We start from the raw sequence: 27,490 nt of genomic DNA on the forward strand, positions 1-27,490 counted from the left end.
GTATGCGCTATTTCCATTTAAACTGTCCACATGTTTATTTTTAATGATACTTCATAGCCTGAACTTAGAGGTATTTCCTGGGCATCTATACACATTAAAGCTTTGACTTTTTTTAACTCCTCAAAGTAGAATTTCTACAGCTGAGACTTCAAAAAGTGGTTTAAATACGTTATTTACATTCCCGAAATCACCATACTTCTCTTAAATGACCTCTTTACTCACAGGTGATTTAAAGGTACACAATCTTAGATCGTTTCTACAATAGATATGAGAATGTGTATCACAGAAAATAGGATGTGAAGTTGGTTTTATATTCTTCTAAACTCCTCCGTGAAGGCAGTCCCCATTGTAGTCACCTTTTCATAGACTCTTAGTTCTGGGAAGGGGCTACAGAAACCCCTGAGCCCTAGTGCCTCATTTTGTGGGGTGTGGATGCGGGTCCCATGATGTCAAGGTCCTGATTCAGCTTCACTGCTGACTGGCTGAGGAACTAGACCCAAGATCTTCTGACCAACCACCTGTGTTCTTTTCACCGGAACCAGTGCTTATCCTAAATCTGTGACATAGCAGATTAAGAAACTAAAAAGTCAATGATTAATCATAGCTAAGAGATTTATTTGTACAAGATCTTCAAACTCCTACTCCAGGACTCTTCCTCTCACCAAGCTGGTTCCCAGGGACAAGGATGGTCTGGAGGCTGCATGATTTCTAACATTCATTGAAGTTTTCTAGGGAAGCCCGGAGTGCTGAGTACCTTGAGAAGAGTGTAAACTGCTCAAGAAGGGAGAATGGTTTATAGACAGGAAGTACAGGGTCAACCTGCAGAGGCCACCAGGAGAGTAGTGCCGTGTGGGGAACTGGGGACAAGGAGAGAGGTTTCTGAGAAGCACCCACCAAGTCTTGGCAGAGTGGCATCTGGCAGGAAGGGAGCACTGGACTTGTCACCAGCCAAGGCCTTCGCTTTCCAGCTGAGAGAGGATGAAAGCAAGAGCTGGAGTCTCTAAGGAGGGCCGCTCCGAAGTGGACCTCACCATTTATCTGAGGATTTTACCGGAAAATAGTGGCAAATGAAGTAGGGAGGAGGCTCATGCTCAACAGATGCCATCTCCTCTAGAAATGGTTAGAAGGGACTAATCAAAAATGCCAGAAAAAAGAAAATGGTTTTAAGAGCATTTTCTTCCAATGTTATCATTAAGATTTTCTTCCAAATGAGGATTTAAATACTATCAGATTTTTAAGAGAGAAAAAGGCATGTATTGCTAACAGAAAAATGACCCTCTCCCAGAACATAAGGGGCAGTCATTGCAAAGCAGTCCAATAACAAGGAGGGAAGCTTTGCAAGAGCAGCCCCTCACCGGAGTTGAAGCTCTCTTCTTGTGAAGCGTGACTTCAGGGAGAGGCAGGAAAAAACCTGACACACGTAGGGCGAAGAGATGGAGAAGAATCTGCAGTAGTAGAGAAGTTAACTGGCTCCTTTGGTACCGTGACGTTTTAACTTGCTAGTGGCTGAAAAGTACTGAACCTGTCCATGCCATCTTTGTGAGAGTGTTTAGTTTAACAAATCATCGTATCCTGTATCAACTCTTTGATAATCAGTTAGGTGATATGAGACGTCCAGACTTTATTTTGAAGATTTATTAATAGATTTCAGTGATCAGTGAATGGGAAGTCCACATTCAGTTAGGATCTCTGTATTTTCCACGAAAAGATTATTTAGCCCAGCTGGCTGTATATAATGTGTTTAATAACTGAAACGTTTATTGAGGGGGTAGGGGCATAAGACCAATATTTCCAAGGTATATAGATGGATGATTATTACCAGTATTTCATGTGGAACTTGAAAGGTAAAATGTAATAAAGGAGAAAGAATGAGCTTGAAAACTGTCCTAAAGTCTTTCTCAGTTTATGTAGACAGCTTGTCCTTGTGTCAGTTCTTTGGTGCATACTAATTAAGTGCTAAAAGTGGCCTTCAGTTAGTGCAGTAGTCTGGTTGTTTGCAAGATGTGAGGGCACAGAAACTTTCAAGAGAAGCAGTGAAGTGCAAACTAGTACCCAGAACTACAAAGCAATGTTGAGAAGTACCGCTCTGAAATTAAACTCATGAGTATTTTTAAAAATTACCATCACAGTTCTATACTTACAAAAGCAGTATTTCTTTTCTCCCTAAACAGGTATGTTCCTGATAGTTAAATGTGGATGACTGGCCTAATTTTTTGTATGTGAAAGTGAGAGGGAGAAGTTCCTAACTCTAAATCCTGAGGGTAGGATTATTGTAAATGGACTTTTAAATGTTCCAGAGAGTGAAAGTGTGAAAACCACACTTATGTGTTCACTAAGCACTTCTTGTTCATTTGCTAGGAATAAACTATATATATATATATGTATGTGTATGTGTATATATATATATGTATATATATATGTGTGTGTATGTGTGTGTATACACACATACTTTTTTTTTTTTTTAAATCATGCATACTGAAGGGAGTTGACTTCAAAAGCTCAAGGAGGGCCTTTCCTTAGCCTCATGGTGTTGGATTCCCAGGACCAGGCAGAAATGGCTCTGCTGGCCTGTGGGGGACTTGGCCCCAGGGGAGGGAGCCATGAACCACCTGGTGTGGGACTACATCAGCAGCTGTTGAAGCTGCCACTTCATCCTTTGACTTCTTGGTACAAGATGCCAGAATCTAGAAGTGGGGGAAGTGGGACTTATATATAACATGTGCACGGATAAGACATTTACCTTCAAAAGTGTGGAAAGGTGAAAAACATTTTCCCCCATAACTTAGATTGCTTTCCTAAGAACTCAAACCTTTACTGAGCACACACAGAATACGTACTTTAGCAGAATCAAGCGTCCACTCTGAAGACTTAAAAATTGTCTCTTTGATCTTAGTTCTTTTGGTAATTCATTTGCTAGAAAATATCCAAGCGTCACAAAAATTGTGCAAGTCTAACTTGCTGCTCACTTCAATTCATGAATAACAGTTTCAATTTATTTTAATTTCAACAGAGCCTCTGGCCTCTGCTACAGAGATATCACAGGAAGAGATTACTGCAGCTTCTATTTCAATGGCTTCTCCTTAAACTGAGCGCTGAAAGTATAAGTGAGTGGATTGTTAGGAAACTGTTGGTAGGTAGTGTCCTCTCTGAAAGGCAGAACTCTAGAAATGAAAAATATCTTGGCTTCACGGCAAAATGTTTGAATATTATGCCACCCAGGCACAAACTGAACAGGACTTGCTGAGGGCCCTGAGCACTACTTCCACGATGTGTAATTTGGAATGCCACTGTAATGAAACTTTCCAAAGATATCCACAAATAATTAGCTTCTGGCATTGGTTATACTTAAAGAAAAACCTGTGTAACCTTTTAATTATACTGAGGGGCCAGTAAACACCTTTTTCATTCCCTTGAAAGATAAAACAAGAAACATTGTTCCATCTACCAACATTTTAGCCCAGGTTTAATTTCAATAAGATCATCGATTTGATTGATAACACATCATTACTGAACAGTTCCAATAGGTGTAAACTTGTCTTGATGTTACCGACTTATAATCACCTTTTTTTTTTTTTTTTTTGTGCGGTACGCGGGCCTCTCACAGGCTCCGGACGAGCAGGCTCAGCGGCCATGGCTCACGGGCCCAGCCGCTCCACGGCATTTGGGATCTTCCCGGACCGGGGCACAACCCGTGTCCCCTGCATCGGCAGGCGGACCCTCAACCACTGAGCCACCAGGGAAGCCCTATAATCACCTTTATGTTAGGTCTTAAAGCTTTATTATCCTTAAACATAACTAGTATAGTGGACTATTAAGCTCCAAAGAGATCTGAGACGATATTGATTGGGGTGGCAGCCAAAGTTTTAAGGTGCCTGAATTACTTTTTGTAACATCTTTACACTGAACGCGCATGTAATTTTTAAAATAATCATTAATTTTCTAGGGGAGCTCTCCTTTCCTAGGGCTTTAAAATTCGCACCGTACACACAACCTCTCCCAACTAGTATAAATTTACCTGCTAAATGTAAGTAGTTCAAGAAAGGAGAGAGAAAAGGCTAGCAATGTGAAACTGCGCCTCGGTATCCCCTGCGTATCCAAGCCTGGCTTGCCTACCTGCGTGGGCTCTGCCAGGGTAGGCGGCCGGCTGCCGGGTCTGCACCACGGCCGCGGCCTGCCACGAAGGATGCAACTCGGTTCCGTCATGTTCCGAAGGTACTCTTGACTTGGTGACCCATTTCAAGTGTTGGGCTGAGGCCACTGCACGCAAAGGGAATTTTCTGTCCCCAGCTCCAGCTGGAGCCCCCACCCATCCTGTCATTCGGACGTCTCTGCGGGCCACTCGTGCGTCCTGAGACTGGGGCATCGGAGAGGGTCTCAGCTGCGGGAGCGCCGCCCCCGCCCTCCCGGAACGCCTGTCTCGAAAGCTCCGCTGGCAGCGTGAACGCCGCGCCTTGGGGTCTGATTTTCTCTCCCCCCATTTCCCCCCGGGACCCTGCCTGCCCGGCTAACCGGCCCCAAGTTGCAGAATAGCTCAGATGCTTGTCATATTTGCGGTCGCGCGACTCAGCTGGCTGTGCGCGCGCGGCTCTCGCCGCCGCCTTTGTCACTAGCGGCTCCGTCATTTGCATGAGTGGTGTGAGGGGATTCTTGGTGGTTAGTTGTGGTCCCCTGGCCGGAGTGTCTCTTTTCTTCTCCCCTGCTCCTTAAGCCTTCCCTTAAGAGAAAATCAAGGACGCCCCGGCTGGGAAGGGAGCCGTGGGCGGCGCTGCCACCCGGCGTCTCGCGTGCTCCGCCTGCCCCTTCCTGCTCCTGGGGCGGCCGGGGCCCCGCTAGGCATTTATCGCGCCTCCCGGGACCTCCGGGGGAGGGGGCGGGGCCCGGCAAGAGGCGGGGCCTGGTGGCCGAGGGGCGGGGCGGGCCGAGGGGCGGGGCCTGCTGAGCCCAGCGCCCGGAGCTCGCGGGAGGCTCGCTGGCCGCACGTCACTCCTGCACAGCGAGTGCTGGAGCACTAGCTGCCGCTAGCTCGGTCAGGGCGCCCCCTCCGCCCGCCTCCCGCTTCCTCCTCCGCTGCCTGCCGCCGCCGCCTCCTCCTCCTCCACCATTGTATAATGCTCCGAGCGCGCAGGCAGAGGACGGCGGAGTCTTAGCTTCGGTCTCGCCTCCAGCCCGCTCCTCGGAGTCACCCTCGGGCCCCCGGAGCGGGGGATTCCGCATGGAGCGGGAGTAGCTTGAGGAGTGGGCAGAAACCCCTCCTGATGTGTTAGTTCCCAGGTGGAGCTGCATGTGGTAAGTTCTCCCGGCGCCGGGTTGGAGGGGATTCTTGGATGCGCTGGGCTCCCGGTGGGTGGGGGCGGCGTTGGGACCTCGCCAGGGCCGGCTGAGCCGGGAGGGCGGAGGAGGGGCCCGGGCGGCCGCGAGGGTCGTGGGCGCCTCGGCGGGAGGGACCTGGGCTGGAGCAGGTACCGGGAGGAGCGCTCCCTCCGGCTGCTTCCCTGCCCCGCTCCCTTGGACCCCCGGGGCCAGCGCCGGGGACCCCCAGCGTTCGCGGGCAGATCTGCTGGGGGAAGGGCAGGGGACGGGCAGTCACGGACCGGGGTCAGGAGGGGGTCGGGAGCTAACCAGAACCCAGCGGTGGGGCGGAGGGAGCTTGGAGCTGTCGCTTTTACAGCTGGGATATGTGTGCGTGTTGTGGCGGTTGTGTTGTTGTGAACGTGCGAGACTTTTTTTTTTTTAAGGCTCGTATTGCTGGCGCGAAGGCTGCTTCACTCTTGAATTCTGTGGCCGGGTTTGCATCCAACTTGCTTTAGTGTGTTTCTGTTAGTTTCCCTGTGTTTTAGCTTAAAAACGTACCTCTCCACCCTCTTTTCGCCCGTACCCAAGTGAATTGATTTTGAATGTGTATGTATGTTAAACTTGATGTCTCATTGGTTTTTAAGTTAGAAATCTACAAGTCATCTTGGTCGTGACCGCCTATGACTGAAAGGGAGGGGGCTGAGGGGAGCCAGCTGTCCCAAGCCCTGGACTTTGTACCATTAAGACAGGGTGCCGTCAGAGGGCCACTGCATCGAGAGAAAGATCATAAATTGTTTTTTTCCCCCTTGGCCACGAGTTATCTTACTTTTAGCAGAAGTAATAGTAATAGATTGAGATTAGAGTTCTGTGTTTATCCTTAAATTTCTCAAAAAGATTAGATATAATTTGTTTTAGAATAACTTTTTGCTTTCAAGCTGGTTAATTTCAGGATGTTTCAGGAGGTGGAAAGGAAGTTTTTACAGGCACTGAGTGGGGAAGGACAATCATCAGGGCGAGACATCCAGCCTCAGACCATACTAGTTTTAATTTTAATTAAGTCGGGCAGCCTCATTTGGTCTTAAGGAAGACAGTATATGTTTTCAAGCTTTGTTCATGAAATATACTGTTTGATTTCCCAATATATGTCAAGAAATGTACATAATGTGTGTAAAGAGCCTAGAAGTTGTAGCCAATAGGATCCCTGAGGCCTTAAGTGTTCAAAGTAGCCTTTTATAATTAGGGACTAGTCTCTGACAAGAGTGAAGTGGGCTCTTGGCTGCACTCAACCCCTGGAGGACAGTCCACCTGATTGCCTCTGGGTTGTTTTGCTGATGGGGGGGGGTAGTTGTTCAGCTACTCAGAAGGCGTATCTCACCCCTAGAGTTCCTCCCAGTCCTCCCCCTTTTTATAGCCGTCTATTCTGATTTGAGTGTAGTAGGGTGTGCTCTGAGGATGAAAATACCCATCCTCAGATCCCTGCTTCTGGCACGAGCAAGAAGAGCTCGTTCATGCATCTCCGCTTTCCTGTTCATTTTAGCAATTTCTTCGTGGAAAAACGACAAAAAGAGAGATAAATGTTAGAAATTTTCCTTTAGCTTTATTGATTTACTTGGAAATATCATATGTTAATGTAAAGTTGTCTATGTTGTTCATCAGGTTTGGAGCCCTTTAACATAATTTTTATTTCTTTCCTCTCCCCTAATTAAAATGTGCATAACCATGTTGCTGTCAGGTGAGAAATCTTATGAAATGGATTTGACAGCCTTTCTTTTTCTTAAACATTCAGCTCTGTTCCTTGTGTTTTTACAATAGGTGGGAGAGAAGACTCACATTTTATAATACCAACCAAGTGTACGACACGAGTGTCCTAGGGAACAGTTTTATTGTCAGGCGAGTGTCACAGCTTCTTAGGTAACAGCTGCTCCGGCCTGTTTCCCTTAAAAAAATTAGAAGGGGGTACTAACTCAGATTTAGAAAACCTTTAGACTTCTATTTGCTGAATTGTCCCCTTGAAAGCTTTTTTATTTAATTGAGAAGCTGAAATATAAATTTTACCCATTTGCCATGCACTGAATTATTAATAATGAGATACTTAGTATATATTTTGATATTTTAAAACTCAAATTTGTGTAGCAGCTGATAGCTTTTGGCATATGCTATTTTAAACAGTGTTCCAATGACAGAATAAAAGTTACAATGCTACTTAGAAAGGCGCACACACACAAAACAGATAAAAAACATATAAGGGGAGGTTGAAGATATATACATATATACAGACATACAAATACATAAAGATTTTTTTCTGTCAAAAATTAAACTGACAGAAAATAATAAATAAAAATAAAAGCATACTTCAAATTATCAGTAGCAAATTATACCAAAAGTTTGCCCTTGGTCAAAATATTTTACACTTTAGCTATTTAAGAAAGTTAAAAGTTACAACAGAAACCCTTAGAGGTTTCTTTTGCTGTGGTTCCTTGTTAGAGAACACTAGTAAAAGCATGCAGCTTTATTTTATATTTTGTTTATGTCAATAAAAAACAAGACGACTTTGTCAGTATTACAACAGAGATTTTTAAAATGTATAGGTAAATATGGCATTTAGGAGTGTGAACTTTAATTCACTTGTAGAACTTCTTAAAATTTTGTTGCTATAGAAATTTCATATTTACTGTTACGGCCTATCCTATAGGAGATAGCTGCAGTTGCAGTAGTTTCTTGCCAAAGGAGAGAGGGAGAGGGGGCAGAGAGACGAGAGAGAGGTGTCTCTGATTGCTGAGTGCAAAGATCAGGTGTATGCTCAAGGCACCAGAGGGCAAGCTCCAGTTTTAAGTGAAAATGGCCTTGAAATAAGGGTAACAGCTACTTTCATAGGTCTTTCCATTAATCAACACTGACCAGCAGAACACGAACATCTAAAAATGCAGTGGCCACTGCATATGCACATATCATATATTTTCTACTGACTGTTAATAATTATTCCTTAAACAGTTGGCCGAAACCCCCAAGCTAGGGCTCCTGCTTAAGAAATGGGTGGATATTTAATTTAGTTTCAATATTCTTGAAGGAAAGAGCTACTAACCAAAGTTAGCGTATCTTTTAAACGAAATTATTGTCTCCAGTGGCTAGTGCGGTTGGTGTTAAAGGCAAACTTGTGCCCTCCGTGCAGATGCTGGGAAACCCTGTGAGCAGCACTGTCCCCTGGAGCGCCCATCACTCATTGTGTGGAGCAGTGTCTTTCTCCATGAGCACTGTGTGGCAGTTCATTCTTTGTATGAATCTGTGAATGGCATATGTCAGGCCAATAAGACGACATTCCTATTCTGGGTAATAAATAGATGCCTTGTTTTTTTTTTTTTTTTTCCTTGAAGATCATGAGACAAACAAAAACATGCTTGGCTGTCTAAAAATTTTCTTTGAAATACAAATAAAAATTTCAAAATAAAAACATCGCAATATCTTTGAAAACATATGATTCCTAATAGGACAAAACAGATGCTTATCATTTAAACAAGCACCACGTAGAGACAATGAAAACTCCCTTTTGGAAGGAAATTCTGCTGTCTTTGTGGTCTGAGGGCTGCTGAAGCTGGAAAGCCTCCTTCATCTCCTCTCAAGATCTCCCGTCCCTCCTCTCAACTTAATTGGGAATCCCTGCCAGGATTCACTGAAGCAAACCCCACAATTTGATGTATCTATCTTAGCAACCTGGGAACACAGAAGCTGTATTCCGCACCAACTGCAGCTTTCAGTTCAGAATGGAGTCAGCATCTGCTCTCTTGTCTGGCCTCCTCTTACACTTGCACGCCGTGTGTCCAGAGCTGGCCCTGCCCCTGAGCAGGGACGGCAGAGGAGGGCTGAGTGTGCCCGTTCGGCGCCGCCCCGAGTGGAGTGAGCAATGCGGATGCGCGGGGTGGGGGCCGGAGGGAGGAGAGTGGAGGACAGCTCTGGAGCCGACCTTGCAGCTGCTACAGCAGGTCTGACTAGTTTTAGGTGCCCAAAGGCAGCTTTGTTTCTCCAGTAACTCCAGGTAGCAGCAAACCTCAGCTCTTAAAACGAATTCATGTCTGAATTACTATCTTTCTGTCCCTTTGCAAAAACCTGTAGCTTTGCAGAGTTGCTATTTAATTCTAAGCTTTTTTTCCTTTAAAAACCTTCATAGGTGGTTAACTGAAAGCAAGATGATAAACCAGGCATTTTTGTGCTTCTAAGGAGTTTCATGTAGAATAGTGAAGGGGAAGGAATTCTGGCTCTTCAGGACACACACACACACACACACACACACACACACACACTCATTCACTCGTGTTTCTAGCTGTCTGTGTGAACCTGTTGAACAAAAGTAAAAAGTATTACTTGATCATGCCATGGTAAGAAAATTAAATAATGAAGCGTTACTTGCTGCAAATCAACCTTTAGCCCCTTGCTCTGCTCTCCTGGCTGACTGCTTATCATTCCACGCCAGCCGCAGCTCCCGGGCTTCAGGCAGGCCTGCTGGAGTACCCCACCCTGGTGTTTAGAAGTGTTGAGTTAAACTCTGGGAATCTGAAAGTCCCAAGGTCATCTCTGCACCAGAACAGGTTTGCATAAAATTCTAGCCACACCAATGAGATAACGAGGTGGTGACTGTTTTAATCTGATCCTCCCTTAGTGGTTACCCATTTTACAATAATACATGATACAGATTTGCTTTTCAGATTTCTTTCCCTTTTTGAGGAGGGAATCTCCATGTATGTGTGTACTTCTCTGTCTTCTCTGCTGTCGTAGAAAACCCAACTGGCAGAGGAATTTGAGCACCATGCGTGGTCCGTAGCTGATGAAGAAATTTTTGCGTTGCCTCTGTGCTTGTCACAAACCTGGTGATGGTCTTTTCTGAACAGTTTTTTAAACAGACTGCTTTTAAAAATATTTTTATTATGGCCGGAAATATAAAATAAAATAGATTTTACCTGGTGTTGGTTGTTAGCTGTCTAACAGTAGCTGGTTAACAAATTCAAAGCGTGGATTCCTCAAGTGGCACCTGCCTTCTTGCTTCTGAAGCCCCTAAAGATAGGCAGGATGTTCAGGGGTGGCAGTGGGGTGGGTTGGAGGCAGGTCTCCTTAAAGGTCCTTGAAGATCATAGAAGTTGAAGTTCTGACAGGTAGTTTCCTTAGAAAATAAATATTTATTACATTCAGTGTGGTGCTCTGATTAATTTTATTGTATTTGACTAAATGACTTTGTGTAAATAAAGTTCTGTGGGTCATTAATTATCAATACCCAGAAGTCCTTGGGAAGAAATACTTTTATCTCAAAATAGCCCCAAAATAATTATTTAAAAAAATGAATGGCTGCCATCTTTACTAAGTATCATTCACTGCTCTCAAGCATAGTTTGTATCCTCATTTCCTTTTTCTACTTTGTGAATTATTCAAGTATATGATATAAAGTTTAAATTGTCTTTGTAAAACCTTAACAGGAGCCTGCCTAGTTCTTAGAATTAACTAAAGTAAACATTCTGAATATGTACGTTGCTTATATGAAACAGATATTTACATAGTAGAATAGTTATCTCCTCCCCTTTACGCATCTCTTAAGTATATGTCTTTTATCATGTACCTTAAATTTTTATACCCATATGTCATATTGTAAAAATGTGATAGTTTTCTTTTAAGGAATCCAGATTTAGACCATACAGTACAGTGTTTAGATTTACTCAGTGAGTAAATAAGTAAATAAAGAATATTTATCTGGTTTTCCTCTTTAGATTGCATGTGAAAGTTAAAAGAAATATGTTCTGTATTTGTGAGGAATATAAAGCATGTCTTCTCTTAAGTGATTTTTCACAGTAATAAAGCATCCCCAATTTGAAAACAAAGATGATTAAAAACTAATAATAACCTGTAAGAAACACTTTCATAAAAACACTTCCCGACATAGCATACTTCGTTTTTGTTAGTTTTATTCAGTGGCAAGTTAGTTGGCTAACAAAACCTAGATGGTGATCTTTTGTTTTAATTAAGATGCAATTTTATTTTTCACAGATTTGTTCTAGAAAATTATATTTACCTGTTTTAGTATGACTGTTTTATGTATCTGAGAGCGCTCTTTAAAACAACAACAGAAAACCAAAACACTGCCACATACTTTTGGCAAAGCATTGGGTTTCTACCCTAAGCTTTTCCCCTCTGACCTTGTATATGAAGGGTCTCTAGTGTGAGAGGAAAAACAAGGTATCTTTGGAGAAAAGATGGTACAGGAAGGTTGACACCAGAATCCCATGCAGGCAATTACAAGTACTGGAGAAAAAAATATTTTCATTATGCATGGGAATGGGGGTGGGGTGAGGCTGGCTAGCCTTTACTGGCACATAATCTTAAGGGAAAGAAATTAAAATCTAAGAATTCCTTCCCTTAATGATAATGAGGCTTTAGATTCAGCATGCTAAAGATGTGTTCCTGACACCAAATTAGTGTGGACTAGCATCATAATTTTAATGACTACAATAATATATTATTTATAAAAATAACATAATAATAGTTCATGTTTGCCAAGTTTCATATGGAAGGATTGGTGGTAATAGTTGGTGTCTTATGAACACTGTTATTGAACATACAATATCGTAGAACTTCAACTTGTAATTTGAATAGGAAGAATTCCAGCAAGTTATACAATCAACTTGCTTCATTATCTCTTTAAGGTTACCTGAGTTACACTTTACGATTAAACGGCTCCTCCCCAATATTCTTTATGAAGTTTTCCCAAATAACTGCCTGAAGCCATTTCTGTTCAGTGTGGAGGTAATTTCCTGTTATTAAGAAGCAATAGGATTATTGAAGGCTTTTCTATCCTAGTAAAATTCCTACTGCTAACCTTGAGAATCACCTTAGGATGCCCCCACTGGAAATTCTGAACTGCTGGCTTCTCCCAGTCCACATCTTATCAACTCGGGTTGTATGTTTGTTGTTGTGTGTTTGTTCTCACTTCAGGAGTCCTCCATGGATTTTTTAACCATGGTTTTGGAAACATCAGTGTTACTTATATACAGACAACAACCTTTTTTACATGTAGTATTTCCAGATTTTGAACCATAGCATAAAATAATTTAGTTTGGTCTTTGCGGGGCTCTTGGCTTGCTTAGCAGTGTCCTATGGAGACCTGAATTTGGGAACAATCTTGGAAATGTGCATGCTTTGAGAGATCTCTAGTTAGAAATTGCAGTGAATAACCAGACTTCAGGAGTGCCTGTTGCTCTGCTGCGCCCCCTCGTGGTTAGATGTGATATGCTCTTTCAAAGCTTAAGAGGAGTCTCCACTTGTACTGGGCGTGCTTGTTTACATAGAGCATTTATAGCTTTCTTCTATGTAAAATAACCTATCAAGTTAATATAATAGTTCTCGCTAAGGGTGTAAATAGTTTATCGTGCTTATTTGATTTTTTACTTTGTAGAATTTTAAAAGTATGTATTGGTGTGTGTGTGGGTGTGTGTGTGTGTGTGTTTTACCTTTTTCTTATGGAAAATTCCCAACACACTCAAACTTTAAAGAGAAGAGTACAATGCATCCCTTGTGCTTATCACCCGGCTTCAACAGTTATCAACATTTTGTCAGTTTTGTTTCATCTTCACGGCCGTTTTCTTCTAGAACATTTTAAAGCAAATTCCAGGCATCGTATCATGTTATGTTTTTGTTAAACTTAAGTTTAGAAACTGTATAATTCGGCTCAATCTTTTACTTTAGGTGTGCAGTGCTTTTAGCCAGAATTGTTAGGTAAAATAAGAGAATTGTTGGCATTCTCAGTATCTTTGGAAGAGGTGACTGGTGTCCCTAGCTTCCTAAGAGTTAGGTTTAAAACCTAAAATTCCCAGCTGGCGGAGGAACCAGTAAGACAGGATATTAGAAACATTTTCTAGTACTTAACAGTTACATTCTAAAAAGCCCATGTTTCTTTCCAGATGTTTATTAACAAGGCTGTAATTTATTCCAAAGAAATACTCATTTGAAACACTCTCTCCCAGAATTTGCCTACTAAATGAAATTAGTTGTCAACATTTTTAAACGTCCTTTTCTTTTTCCAAGAGAAAATATGATGTTTGACAAACCAGCAGCGTCAGAAACCGTCTTCAATTTAATAGAAGTGTGTAAAAATCCTGAGAGGGAAAGCTAGAGTTTCTTAAAATGTAGACTTGAGGAAGACATCCCCAAACCGTAAAAGTTGTTGTTTTAATTGACTTAGAGGTTGCCTTCCTGGCTTAATTTATGTTTGTCTCCCAGGCTTTAAGACGCTGTCAAGAAAGCAAGGAGGATTGTTCGCGGCGCCCCGGGTCCAAGTGCAGAGCCTGATCGCGGCTACGCGGCCGTGCAGTGCCTGCGGCCGAGCCCGTGTCCCCCGCGCCGCCCGGAGAGCCCGGGGAGGCGCCGCGGCAAACAGTGGTGTCGGGTTACAGCTTCGGAGCCGCGGCGAGCGCGCCTAACTGGCTTGATCTAGTGACTGGCTTCATAATTACATTGCTGATTTGTTAGGGAAGGCTTTGTCTTACTTACCAATTAGCATGGATGTTACTGCAGGGACCTCATCCTGGATGAGCTTGGGTTTAAAAAAAAAAAAAAAGCTTCCCCGATCCGGGCAGCTTTAGGTGTTCAGTTACTAACCCTCCCTTGTCTTCTGGGAGTCCTCACCCTGTCTGTAAACACGCAGAGGCTTTCTCCCTGTTGGAATTTTTTTGTTTATTTTATTTTACTTTGGCTGCGTTGCGTCTTCGTTGCCGTAGTTGCGGCGAGTGGAGGCTACTCTTGGTTGCGGTGCGCGGGCTTCTCATTGCGGTGGCTTCTCTTGTTGCGGAGCACGGGCTCTAGGCGCGCGGGCTTCAGTACTTGTGGCTCACGGGCTTAGTTGCTCCGCGGCATGTAGGATCTTCCCGGACCAGGACTCGAACCCGTGTTCCCTGCATTGGCAGGTGGATTCTCAACCACTGCGCCACCAGGGAAGCCCTCCCCGTTGGAATTTTGCCCGTGTTTCTGCCGTTCCCTAAGGCCAGAGGCAATCACTTTGGGGTCTGCAGGAGTGCTGACCCACAGCGCCTCCTGGAGGCTCACCACCCCGGTTTTGGGGGAACTGCACCGGCCACAGCGCATGGCACACCCCCGCTGGGAGATCCTTTCAGGTTGACCCCCCTTTCTGTCAGCTCTCTCCCCGATCTGCCGATCTGCGGCACCACCACCTAGCATGTCCCTTCAGGGTGGCCTTTCTGTTCTCCTGGTGGGTTCTGTTGTTACTTGGGGGAGGAGGGGTGTTAAAAGCATAGGTGTTATCAGATTTCTGAGTCCTGGGTGTTTTTTAAGGTGTAATATTTTAACAGTGTGGAAAGTTGTCTGAGCAAACCTGGCTTCCCCCCGTAGAAGGGGGTTGGGGCCTCTCCTTCCTTCCTGGGAGCTGCTGTGTGACTGTCTGACAGAAGAGCCTTTTCCCAGAGTTCGCCCATAGCTGGTGGGAGGTGTCCTGGTTAGGAGCAGAGGCTCTCCATTTGGACCACCTCTTCTGAGGATCCAGAGCGCGTTGTAAGGCAGGTGTATGGGGTGAGGAGAGGAGAGCTGAGAATATTCTGTTTCAGAAGTTGTCTCACCAGCATTTCTGGCCAGCCTCTCTCCTGCTCTTGGAAGACTGTCGCACACACAGTAGTTTTGCCAGGGGCACTCCTTTCTTCTTCTACTGCCCCCAAAAGAAACTGAAAGAATGTGTTTCCACTTACAGGACTTTGGGTTTGGTGGCTCAGGATGTCAGAGTGAGGAAATCGCCTCTGCTAGCCTGTTTGAAGACACTCGTCACATGTCTCGTCTTAGCTTCTTTTTTCTTCAAACTGGCTAGATCCATGAGGAAAAATCATCGTTCTGAATCATGGGCATTACCCTAAATGCCTCGTTTTTATGATTTTTAGTGTCAGCATGGGCACTTCTGGACTCCTCAGCAACCAGTAATCACACCAGTGGTCACACAGGATGGTGTAGTTGCGGAGATTGGGGACCCTCTGGATTAGGAGCCTTTCACTTGAGAGATGTGAACTTAGTGACGCAGGCATAAGTGTGCAGACCAGTGACTCATCCCAAAGCAGGCACCAGGGTCTTCACCCTGGTGAGGATGTAGAAGGAGACCAGTTCTCTGGGAGCCGAGGGCCCCACTAGTAACTACCCTTCCCCAACAGAAGACACCTAGGGCTGAGTTCTGCCTCGTTAACTGACCGTTGAGACAATACGTCACTTAAGCCTGCTACACTCGAAAGCCCTGGATTTCTAGTTGTCACTTACTACTCCAAAAGGAAATTGGAACAAGCTTTTGAAAATGTACACGAAGTACAAACCATCGGGCCTTGAGGTGTTCTGGAGTGAGTCTTTTGGGATCTCCCCTGTTTGCCCCACCTCTGTGTGTGGACCAGCATCCCTCCGCCTGGATGGATGAGCTAAGCTGGGAGCCATTTCCACTCCCTCCCCGGCCACTTGCCTCTGCTCTCAGCTGCCTCTTTGATCACGTGGTCAGTCATACCTTCCCCAGTCATTTCCTCCCTTCAGAAATTGGAACTAAGCTATCAATTTTGACCTTCTTTTAAATGCCTTTTGTAGCATTAATTCCCTTAGATACTGAGTAGGATGAGATGGAGGGTTTTCCTTCTATCTGGGGTGATCACTATTTGGGGGGATGAATTGAGTTAAAGCATAATGCAGTCTTTTGCATCTTTTTTTGACCCGCAGCGAGTCAGAAAGACAGCCCTAGTGGTGCGCAGAGAAGGGCTCCCAGTTTGGGCCTCTCACAAGCCCGAGCAGTGATGCTGCCCGCAGGGGCCACACAGCCCCCTCTGTGCACCTGTCAGTCAGCGGCCACTAGGCTCTGGGCCTCTAGGAAGCACTAGTGGCCACAGAGGGCTGCAGGTTAAAGCAGTGGATTTTGTTGTTGCTAGTGGGGATGACAGAAGTGGTGGTTTGCAAACGTAGATTTAATATTCTTAATTTAAAAATCGTAACATTTATTTTGACAGCTCCGAGAGTGATTTAAAATTTTTTTCCAAGGCATAGCTTTTAAACAGTTGAAAAACATTGAGTTTAAAAGAACATTTTTGATTGCTTGTGTTTTTCTTTTAATGTTTGCATTTTTTTCCCACAATGCCTTAAAAAATATAAAAGCTACGAAATGCTCCCTTTTAACACATAGGTACTCTTCCAGTTTCTCTTTGGACATTGGGCATAAGGCCTCACTGCCATTCACTCTGTGATCACAGCAAGAAGAATCTAGGCCCCAGTGAGCAGGTGGGATCTGATATATCAGTCTGAGAAGCTGAGCTTTATCATTAAAATTGAGCTGAAGACATCTTAATTCTGCATGGAGTCTTTCTTTTTTAATGTCAGCTGCCATCACAGAAACGCTGCTCATTCTTTTTTTCCTTACCTGCTTAGGCACAAGTAAGGAAGCCCTTTAGGCTCCAGTTTAATTGAGTAAAGATATTCTCAGGCTTACATATGAAATAGCTGGATGGGGAAGAAAGGAAGTCATGGTTTTCAAAATGAGGTCCGCAGACCAGCATCACCTGGAAACTTGATGGAAATGCACATCTTGGGCCTCCACACCAGACGGACTGAATGAGAATCTGGGATAGTGTGTGTGTGTTTGGGGGTGGGGGGCAGCATTCTGTGTTAACTAGCCCCCTTGGTGAGTCTGATGCTCCCTCAAGTTTGAGAACTAAAGATCGAGGGAGGCATCCCTGCCCACCCGCTGTGCCTCGGATACTGACAAATCTCCTTACCCAGGGTCTGCCCTGTACAGCTGTGCCCTCTGAGATTCGTTCAGCCTTCCCCTTTGTCATACCCTCCCTCCCATGCCAAGTTTACAGTCAGAGCCAAAGACACACATCTCTGTCTTCGTTTTACAGTCCTTCTCTGGCTGTCCCTCAGTGTCTTTTCTCATTCTTTCCATTTCCTATTCATCCAGTGACTCTTTCTGGAGCATCTTCGGTGTGTCAGGGACTGCCCTAACCTGAGAACACAGAGACGAACGGAACAGTCTGAAACCCTCAGAGGGCTTTACCGTCTGGGGTGGGAAACGGACATTGAGAGACAATCCCGCCTTAAACAGAAACCTCAGATCCTGTCCCCTTCAGAAGCCCCCTGGTCACCTCAGTCTGTACTAATCTCTCAGACTCCCTGCTGTGGGAGCCATTCAGAATCTGGAATTGCAGACTCCCGAACAGGTGATATCTTCTCCTGTTTCTCTGGTTCTTTCTCTTCTGAGGAATCTCCCAGTGACATGTGACTTTTGACTGTCTGCCCAAGCGGATGGTAGCTTTTGAGGGCAGGGTCCTTCCTAATGAAAGCGGCACAACTGCAAGCCAGTTTAGTATCTGGAGAGTTTTATTCACTATTAAACTTCCTGGAAGACTCCGGCAGAGAAGTGTTCATTTGTATTTGCTACCCTTGAGTTTTGGTCTCTATTTTCAAAACTTAGATCGCTGCAGTTACTACTTGCCAAAATTTACGTTAAGCAAATCAGAATGCTAGGAGTTTCTTTCTAGCAAGCTTCTTGGGGAGGGAGGGTGTTTTATCTGGACCCTTATATTAAGAGCCAGTGAATATTCAATAAAAGAGTGGCTGTGGTTAGTTTTAGGCCCCTCTGGGTGGGCAGGAAAGGGAGGGAGCGCCCACCTCACTCCCCCATGTGGGGATCTCTAACCAGCCCTGAAGCTCGGGCCCCTTCTGGGCCTTTGACTGAAAGATTGGGTAGAAGACATGAGCTTTGGGGCCTGGGTCTTCTCAAGCCAAGGGAGGAGGCAAAGTGGGGCGCCAAGCCTCGGGGTGGCCTGGAAACCGACTTATCACAGGCCCCCTTTGGTGAACTACAGGCTACCACCCTGGTGTCCAGGTCCACCGCCAAGGGGCCTCTCGGGCAGGAACAGCAGACACCCCCTTCCCTCTTGTCAGCTTGAAGCCCCTAATGAGCTCCAGCCACTGCTCCATCCTCAGGCTGCAGCCAAGTGAGGCCTTTTAACACGTCACCTGCCTCTCCAGTGGCCTGAAGAGCTATTGCTGTCGTCTTAGCGCGCCCGCCCGAGGAAAAGGCTTCAGGCAGCCTGGCCCTTGGGTTCCTGCGAAGCTTGTCTTTTCTTTGAATTGTGTCTGCTCCAAGGTGTGGCGTTCACACAGCACCGAGTGAGGGTCCTTCTCACTTCCAGGAGCTGGAGGCCTCTTCTGAACGTGGGCAGATGGGACTCTCAACAGTGTGTTAAGCAAACTTTAGGAAAACTTTAATTTTTTACAAATTTTAAATTAAAAAAAAACTTTTTTTAACGTTAAGGTTCTACGTAGGAGTGCGGATTAGATTTTACTATGTTGTTTTTCACTCCTTTCTGTAAAAATGTAGATAGACTTCAGATTACAAGTCAGGATTGTGCGCATTTTGCAATCTTACTGGGTGTGTAGAGCAGTGTTGCCTCGTAAAATGAAATAGAAAAATGAAGGCAAACCTGCTTGGAGCCATACTCTATCGTGAGTCCTTATTTACACATTTGAGAAGCGTCCAGGATTCGATTCGTCTTGCCTATTCGCGCTCACAGATTTTGCTTACACGGGCCCTCCTCTGTCCCCTTCCAGAGAGCATTACGAATGTCTTACCAGGCTTTCCCTAAATCATTAAGATTATCACACAGCTATGACCAGCTAGATCATTCTAATTGGAAATTAGGCGCTTCTCATGTTGAAATCTCTCTGAAAAGTATCTCCATAGATCTCCCGCAGCAATGGGAATTCTGCTAAATGCCTCTAGTACCACGTGCTTTTTAAGTATTTAAGTTCTATGTGCTCAGTGATTATTTCTAGAGAAGTATGAGTTATTGAAAAAGCCCTGTTGTTTTTTCCTGTCAACAAGTCCTTAAAAGACAGCTGTGCATGAATGACAAAAAGAAAGGAAAAGTCTACGTTGTCTTTTCTAAGGGTTACTTCTCCAGAAAACCGGTAAAAATTTTAAGTGGCGATGAGCTTACTAATTTGTTTTGAGCTGTGTATTTGGTTTACATTTTGGGACAGTGCTTCTCAAACTTTTTGTGATGAAGGACGATCTTGTTTGTGTTTTCCTCCTTTATAGACTGATACTTTAGAAAAACATGACAAAAATAATGACTAGAAAAATGAAATAAGAGTACAAAAATGTAAAAATAGAAGCCTCGTTTTAAAAAATTGTATTTACAGAGATATAATTACTCTGTAAATCTGCTATAAAAGTTTCTAAACAATGCAGTATCTTTACTTACCTCATCATGAACTAGTAACAGTTTACAGACTGGTTCCATCTATGGACCACACTTTGAGAAACACTGTTTTAGAGTGTGTGTGCGTGTGCACTTGTGTACTCTGGCACACGTTTGGATGTATTGGGTACATTCAAATTACAGCATATAACGTAGATTATATAACAGCTTTATATGATAATTAAATGCATTTGGTGAGCTCTTTGGTAAAAATGGAGTTTTTCTAGAAGTGACATTAAATGCTTCAATTGTAAACCAATACAAATGGCATATATGTGAATACAGTTATCTGTTTCAAAACACAGTTGTCCGGTAATACTTCTAAAGCATAAAGTAGAAAGTGTTTTGTAATGTGAAATGAAGTCACCTCCTCTCTGATTCACACTCAAGTTTAAATGGGCACAGATACTTTAGATAGGAAATGTTCTGTGCAAAGTGTATATACAAATGAGGCTTTTAGCACTGAACAGTAGGAAATGTTTCTGTCATGTGAAGCCTTAGATAAGGGAGTTGTTACTATCATACCTTCCTTGCCTTAGAGAACAGTTAATTATGGGACTGGTCTTCGGTCCTAGTGATAGACAGCCATTTTCTTAATGTTTACAAAGCGAGAGAAAGTGTTTCCTACAAGCAACTCCACATTCTTTATGAGTGTTAACAAATTCTCCAGCTGATTCTGACTTGATGGCTTGCAGCTGTCTTCATCCTTCTCTCCTGGAGACTGAGGCACGTGAAGGCAGTCACCCGGAGTGGGACCTGTGCACCGGGCTCTGTGTCCACCTGCATGTCTGTCTGCCTGGAGGGGCAGCGTGGCCTTCTTTCACAAAGCCTTGGGAGGAAGTTCTGGGAAGTTTTATTATGGTTAGCCTTATTCCTTTAGGATGAGACTCCTAATTGAAAATGATAATGAGGTGTCCGCGAAGATGTTCAGCCCCTTGAAGACCAGGCTTTAGTCCTGTGCAGGACTACCCACCTTCTGGCCGAGTGCCCAAGACAGCGTAGATGCGGGATGAGTTAAAGGATTGAAGGAGGCCATTCAGTAAAAGGCAAGTCGCCTTTAGAAGAAAAACTGGATAACTACAAAGCACTTTCTTGTGTGTGACGATATCAGAAAGAGTGAGTGGCCTTGAGGAGAGCATTAACACGTGCCTGTGGGTAAGTGGCGTAGAGGGCATAGGGAGCGAGCGTGGGCCTGGCTTGATTAGAAGCATGTCTGCTGGTCTGAACGACGGCGTAAGGACAGCTTTCTTGATTCACTGGTTGGAAAGTGAGGTCTCTGAGTCAAAGGCGGGTGGACTTGTGATTGCCGTTTAGCTGGTAGAAGTTCTGAGATGAAGGACCACTCCCCTGAAGGCACAGACAGCTGAGGGCGTCTCCACTCAGGCCAGAGCACACAAGGAGACCTCCGAGGCTGTGCGTGTCAGGCGAGATAGGCAGGAGTTAAAATCCAACCCATTCCCCAGTGCTCAAGGTCTGAGATAGGAGGTCATTGTTTCTTTGAAATCCCTGCTGGAATCACAGTAGGTATTGTTTTAAGAAATGTGTCGAGTACCCAAACAGCAATGCTTATATTCAGAGCAAATTTCTTTTAAATTAGTCCAGTTGCACTCAGGCATGGCTGCATGCGATGAAATTGAGCCATGGGAAAACTTGGGCTGGGCAATCCACCTTCCTCCACTTGATTCTAGACGGAAAAGCAGTGGCAGCTCAATCACTGTGGTCAGTTAACACAGTCCAAGCACTTCGCCACATGTCACCAAACAGGCAGAAAGGCTCTATGTGTGATGAGGAAGGAAACGGCATTTTGAAAGCACACGTGGTTCTACCAAAATTGTACATATTCCCTTTTCTCCAACTGGGTTCTTTTCATCGCTCTAGGTGTGTTCAAGCTGTAATCTATGATACCTTTACCTGTTTAGGTCACAGTATTGTCAGTGTTTTCTTGGGCTTTAAAAATAGATCTGTTTGGGGGAGGGAAGTTGAACCTGCATGGTAGCGCCGTAGGCATGCGAACGCAAGCCCAGGAGCACAAAGTCAAAATCACGGTTTCCATGGTAACGTTTAACTTGTCTGTGTTGTACACATTTCTCAAGAAATACATTCAACAGACTACCCAGTGATAAAAATTGCTCCACCGGCACACAAAGGTAGATTTCCCAATGAATTCCTCTGTTGTAACCGACCCTGGGCAGGGAGCTCAAGTCCGGGTCCTGACCTCTGAATCCACGTCTTTTTCTAGGGTAGAAATTCTTTTTTGTGGGATTGATTCCATCTCCTTCCTTTCTCCTTGGCAGATATATGTTGGGGAAAGGAGGAAAACGGAAGTTTGACGAGCATGAAGATGGGCTGGAAGGCAAAATTGTGTCCCCCTCCGACGGTCCGTCCAAGGTGTCTTACACCTTACAGCGCCAGACTATCTTCAACATTTCCCTTATGAAACTCTACAACCACAGGCCCCTCACAGAGCCCAGCTTGCAAAAGACCGTGCTCATCAACAACATGTTGAGGCGGATCCAGGAGGAGCTGAAGCAGGAGGGCAGCCTGAGGCCCGCGTTCCCCGCCTCTTCGCCGCCCGCCGACCCGCTGGGCTCCAGCTACCGGGAGGCACCGCCTGCCTTCAGCCACCCCGCGCCCGCGCCCTGCGAGCTGGGCGGCGCTGCGCCCCTGGAGGCCTGCCTCACCCCCGCCTCACTGCTCGAGGACGACCAGGACACGTTTTGCACTTCCCCGGCCGCGCAGCCTGCGGCCCCCGCCAGACTCGCACCTCCTGCCCTCCCGCCGGAAAAGGACAGCTTCTCCTCCGCCCTGGACGAGATCGAGGAGCTCTGTCCCACATCTACCTCCATGGAGGCCGCGGAGGCCACCACCGACGACCCGAAAGGGGACTCCGGCGGGCCCGGCGCGCAGAGACCCGAGGGGCTCCAGGACGGCCGGCCCGACGACCCGAAACTGATGGACTCCCTGCCCGGCAACTTTGAGATCACCACGTCCACGGGCTTCCTGACAGACTTGACCCTGGACGACATCCTGTTTGCCGACATTGACACGTCCATGTACGACTTTGACCCCTGCACGTCCGCGTCGGGGACATCCTCAAAAATGTCCCCCGTGTCGGCCGACGACCTCCTCAAGACGCTGGCCCCCTACAGCAGCCAGCCCGTCGCCCCGAGCCAGCCTTTCAAGATGGACCTCACGGAGCTGGACCACATCATGGAGGTGCTGGTCGGGTCCTGAGCCCCGGGGCCCGTCGCCTGCACCCCGCACCCCGACAGCTCTCCGCACTGTGCATGTACCCTTGCTTGCCTTTTTCTGAGAAAAAGAACATTCTACAAAAGGATCACACTAGTTTTTGCTTTGAGCAGAGTTGGAGTGCCTTCATCCAAGTATGACCACTTTTAATATGCTTTTTTGAGTGGTTCCTCAGAGACCTAGTACCCGGGAATAGGAAAGAATACATTTGAAGACAATGTCGCTATGTGGAATGACAAAAATAAACAGCTCAAGTGAAGCACAAGGAATAAGTTGGAAAAGCTGTAAATTGCATGTGCATATTTGTCTATTTTTTCTATAAGTTTTATTGCAAGAGGTAAAAAAAGAAAATATATATATATATTATTTAGATAATCTCAGTACCTTTTCCGGCATTTTCGCCCTGTATAGGTTGACTTGGCAATTCAGCCTTTTTAGAGGCATTAACTACTCCTCGTAAGTGTTGCATTTACATGGCTGTTTAGAAACTGCTGCCCAAATTTATTTTATATTTTTGTACAGATTCCGCAGTTTATGATATTGTTTTTCTAAAAACAAATGCTGTTTATACATATGAGATAGCTATTTTGATAGGATTTGCTCACATAGTTCCTGCAAACTTCAGATGTACAAGTTGCACTTGTACTTTTATAGAGTTGTAATGTTTTATACGTGTTTGGTGCAAAGAGAAAATTGGATCAAATCAATCCGCAGTTGATGTCCCCAGACGCGCGCGCGCACACACACACACACACACACACACACACACACACACACACACACATACACACGCAGCGCTTTAAGAAGGGCCAGGAGATATCACACCCAAATTTCACAAGCACCGACCCCCTGGCATGAACACCCGCCAGCACTGTGACTTCCAAAGCCAGAGCCACGTCTGCTCATCAAACTTGCATTAAGCAGTTGGCGGGAGGTGGCCATGGAGCTCGGGGTTTAAGTGATGGTTCTCTTTAGCTCTCTCTCTGGAGGGGAAGGCTACCAAGTACTCATTGTATTTATGCCAAGTCTGCGCTTTTAATTGTTTTTATTTTTTTAAACAAAACCCCAGTTCTTTCCCTTTTTGGCATAATTTTTATGAAGACCTGAAATTTTACACACGAACAAAATTTTATGAAAAGCAACTGACCTCTTCATGGAACTAAACCCTGTTGCGACGCTTAGGGCTCGTCAAGAAGGAACTCTCCCCCAGAAGGCATCCATCATGTCGCTCTGTTGTCTTTTCCTGCTTCCCTTCCTTAGAGCTTTCTTTCCCTCTGTTGCTAAGTGCTGAAAATGGCATCTTCACGATCACCACAGTGAGCCCAGCTCTCCTCGGCCCAGCCTAGGATGCACTCTTGTAACACGCATGGCTCCTGAACCTGGAGTTGGTCCCATTACGTCACGGCCTCCGATCTGGTTGCTTTCTTAAATCAACTGCTTTAACTACACTTTACAAGGCTGTTTTACCCAAATACACAGATAGGACTTTCTATGCATGTTCCCCTCCTCCCCCATTGCCATCCTCTCTCTGCCAGGAGAACTTGAGAACTAGCTTTTTATTCCTAGCGGTGTACATTTAATTTTAAAACGTTTGCAATGTATCATGCTTGTTGCCGAAATTGTTAATGGCCTTTCCGTTTCAGTTTTTTCTTTCTTCCAATGGTACTTTAGCTGGTTACAACCTATATTGTTGAAATGCAGGTGGCTTCTTTAGGAATAACTTTTATATTTATTTAAGAATTTTTAAATTATGGGATTTGTGTTGTTGTTGTTGTCTTTGTTGTTGGTCATTTGTCAATATTCAGTCACCAATTCTGCTCACTTCTTGCCATGGATAAAATTGAGTCTTTCTGGCCAATTAAAAAAGACAGCTTTATAAAATGGCACTTTAAACAAGCCATAGATAGTTTTATTTTTATAATACACATGGCAAAGCAAATACACTTTGATGAAGGAACTGCTCATCTAAGCAAAAGATTCGTGTATGATATGATTAAATCTTTCTACGTTCTGATTTACTCCCCCCCCACCCCCTCCCGCCAACTTGAATGTGTTTTTAAAGGCTAATTATCAACTCAGACGAGCAGTGAGAAACCGATCAAACTGCACCGTTCTCCAGCAAGCACCCTCCACCGGACACCTCTTACTACTGCAGATGTGTCATTCCCTTTGATAGGACCAGGGACCATGTAGTTAAGGTGAGGGTTGTGGTAGATGCTTCCGGTGTCACCGTGCCTGTCCGTTTGAAGGGTTTCCTTTTCCTGTAGAGAACAAGTCCGCCCAGGCTCCATGCTTCTGCTAACTCAAGGACCTGGCAGACTCTCCACATGCCGCCCGCATACACATACGTGTACATGCACAATAGTGTTGATTATTCCGGACAATAACAGGGTAAGGCGGCTGATTTGCCATTGTTAAAAACTGATTGATAGTAACTTAGAACAACTGTACTTCGGTTGGATTAGCAAATCGTGTGTTTAAACAAATCCCATATGTTGGGCAGCAGTTCAAATAAGCACAGCGAAGTGTTGCCCACACGTGGTTCTCTGACTCTCCCGCGTTTGTAAGGCTGGGCTTCAGGATCAAAAACAAAAACCCCCAACAGCAGCGCGCAAATGCTTTTTAATTCTCTGGACACCCTCACCGTAAATTCTTGATATTCAAGGTCTAATGAGGAAGACGTGGGGAATTAGTGGCCCTGTTTCAAAAGAACAAAACCATCAAGTGTTCCAGTTATCTTTGTGTCTTATTTTTACAAAGTGATGTCCCGACAGGGAAGAACGTGAGCCTGTGTGTGATCTCCAAGTCCCAGCTTGAGTGTGGGACGTGCTTCCAGATGCCACCCGGCAGCAGTGCCTTCCCGTTTCTAAAGGACATCCTGTGGCATTCAGAATCAGGCAGGCAGTTTGAGGTGCCTTTACAAGAGGGACAGAGAGACAGGCTGGGTGGGGCTGGGAGAGGACAATTATTGACAGTGATGTGCAATGAAGTGACAAGATGAGAGCAGAATAATAAGAGCTTTGAATTTGAAGTGATTTTTTTCATAAGTTATTTATTCCTTTTTTTCTGTGTAAATATATTTATTTTACTGTGGAGCTCTAACAACATCTGGATCGTAACATGTGCAGAATGTATGTAGGAATTTATTCTCCTGTAGGAATGTCAATCTGTATTAAAAGGGGGTCCGAGCCAGACCCCTGGGTCTTCTCATCGTATGCACAGTCCACGTTCATTTTTACTCTCTCCTCTAATATGGGTCGATTTGAAATATGCAAAAGGTATGGATGAGGAATGTTTTAATACCTCCAAATTTTTAAGAAAATCAAGCATCAAAGGGTTGATATTTTTTAAAGTTTTTCTAGTCGCACTTTCTCTCTTTATGACAGAAGGGGCATCCACACCGACGCCCTCGCTCACACCAAAGGGTGAGAGCTAGCCACAGCCGCCTCCACCGGAGTGTCTTTCTCAATTGTGCTGTTTATTGCCATAGCCCCTTGGAGTGTCCCAGCCGCCCTGAGATCGATCAAGGAAATTCCTTAAATAAATAAACTCCAAAGAGCCAAAGTGTCAACTTACGGATCATTTTTAAAGCTTAAATTTATTAACCACCTTTGTAGTAAACAATGAATTATGAATCCGCAGGGCAGCCTTCTCAAATGACAGGTGCAAAAAATAATAATAAGAGAGAGAGAGACTCTACTTTGTGCAGCGATTGTTATTCTCTGTATGAATTGTCTTAATTTCAAAATCTTGCTGTTACAAATTGGACCTTTATATGCTTTCTGAAAATAATTGAAAAGAGCATATTTAACCTGTTTCGGCTGGAAATGGTTGACTTCCAGTAACTGCCAATGGCAGTGAGGTGTGTGCGTCCTGCTTATGTACAGTTGTTTTCAGGGCTTCTAAGAATGAGTCTGAATGGTTCTTGAGAATTAGCCAGGATCAAATGCTCTTGCAAGCAAAGCCAATAAAAATTTTGGACGTCTTTTGGGGATAACAAGTTTGGAAGGGAAGTCGGTCCATACGAGCAAACAACCAAGATTTGGAAAAGATGTACATAGTGACATGTTTGGTGCATGGTTTTTGAGGAGGGCTTTTGTCAAACAGGAGGTGTAACCTTTCCCCCACAGACCTGAGAGCTGTGCCTTTTCTATGCAATATTACTAGACGTTACATCGGAACCCAGATGGTTGTATTCACATGTAGGTTTGGGCTGTAATCTAAACAATTGGACAGATTAAATGTACATGGAAATGAGCAGTCTTACTTTTGTAGTTTTATATTATACAATAAACAGTTAAAAGATGAGAGAGGCGTGTTTGCAGTTTCCTTCTGCCCGGAGCACAGCCAGCTCATGTGTCACCGTCTGCCCACGTCAGGGAACGGTCTGCCCGCGGCTTCTGCTGGAGTTGGTGCTGTCACCCGCCCCCTGTCTCTCACTCTCAGGAGCACTCTTCTCTCTCGGTTCTCCCCCTGCCTCTTGGGCCCTTCTCGGACCTCCTCCCCCAACTCTTACTAAACACTGGGCGGGGGTGGGGGGGGGGGTTCCAGCTCTTTGCTGAGCCTCCACTCCTGCTTGCTTTCCCGAGGGCACCTAATCCACTCAGGACTCTGAAAACGTATTTCCAGCCCCTACCTCTCTCCCAGGCTCCGGACTTGGTATCTGCCAAGTTTTGCCATCTCACGCT

General features: G+C 44.9%; 1 protein-coding gene across 6 annotated transcripts in view; it reads left to right on the top strand.

Annotated features, from left to right (window-relative positions):
• The window catches only part of SERTAD2 (SERTA domain containing 2), a 111,727-nt gene extending 84,617 nt beyond the window's left edge, over positions 1–27,110 (top strand). For 3 of the 6 annotated variants that reach the window (XM_067704894.1, XM_067704893.1, XM_067704891.1), the window contains one exon: positions 21,848–27,110. In XM_067704894.1, the coding sequence (XP_067560995.1) occupies positions 21,852–22,787 (936 nt within the window). In that variant the 5' untranslated portion in view covers positions 21,848–21,851 and the 3' untranslated portion in view covers positions 22,788–27,110. The other 3 variants (XR_010934506.1, XM_067704892.1, XR_010934508.1) reach the window with 3 other exon arrangements.
• Positions 27,111–27,490: the final 380 nt, after the last annotated feature.

Source organism: Pseudorca crassidens, chromosome 14 (assembly GCF_039906515.1).
Source record: "Pseudorca crassidens isolate mPseCra1 chromosome 14, mPseCra1.hap1, whole genome shotgun sequence".
NCBI lineage: Eukaryota > Metazoa > Chordata > Mammalia > Artiodactyla > Delphinidae > Pseudorca > Pseudorca crassidens.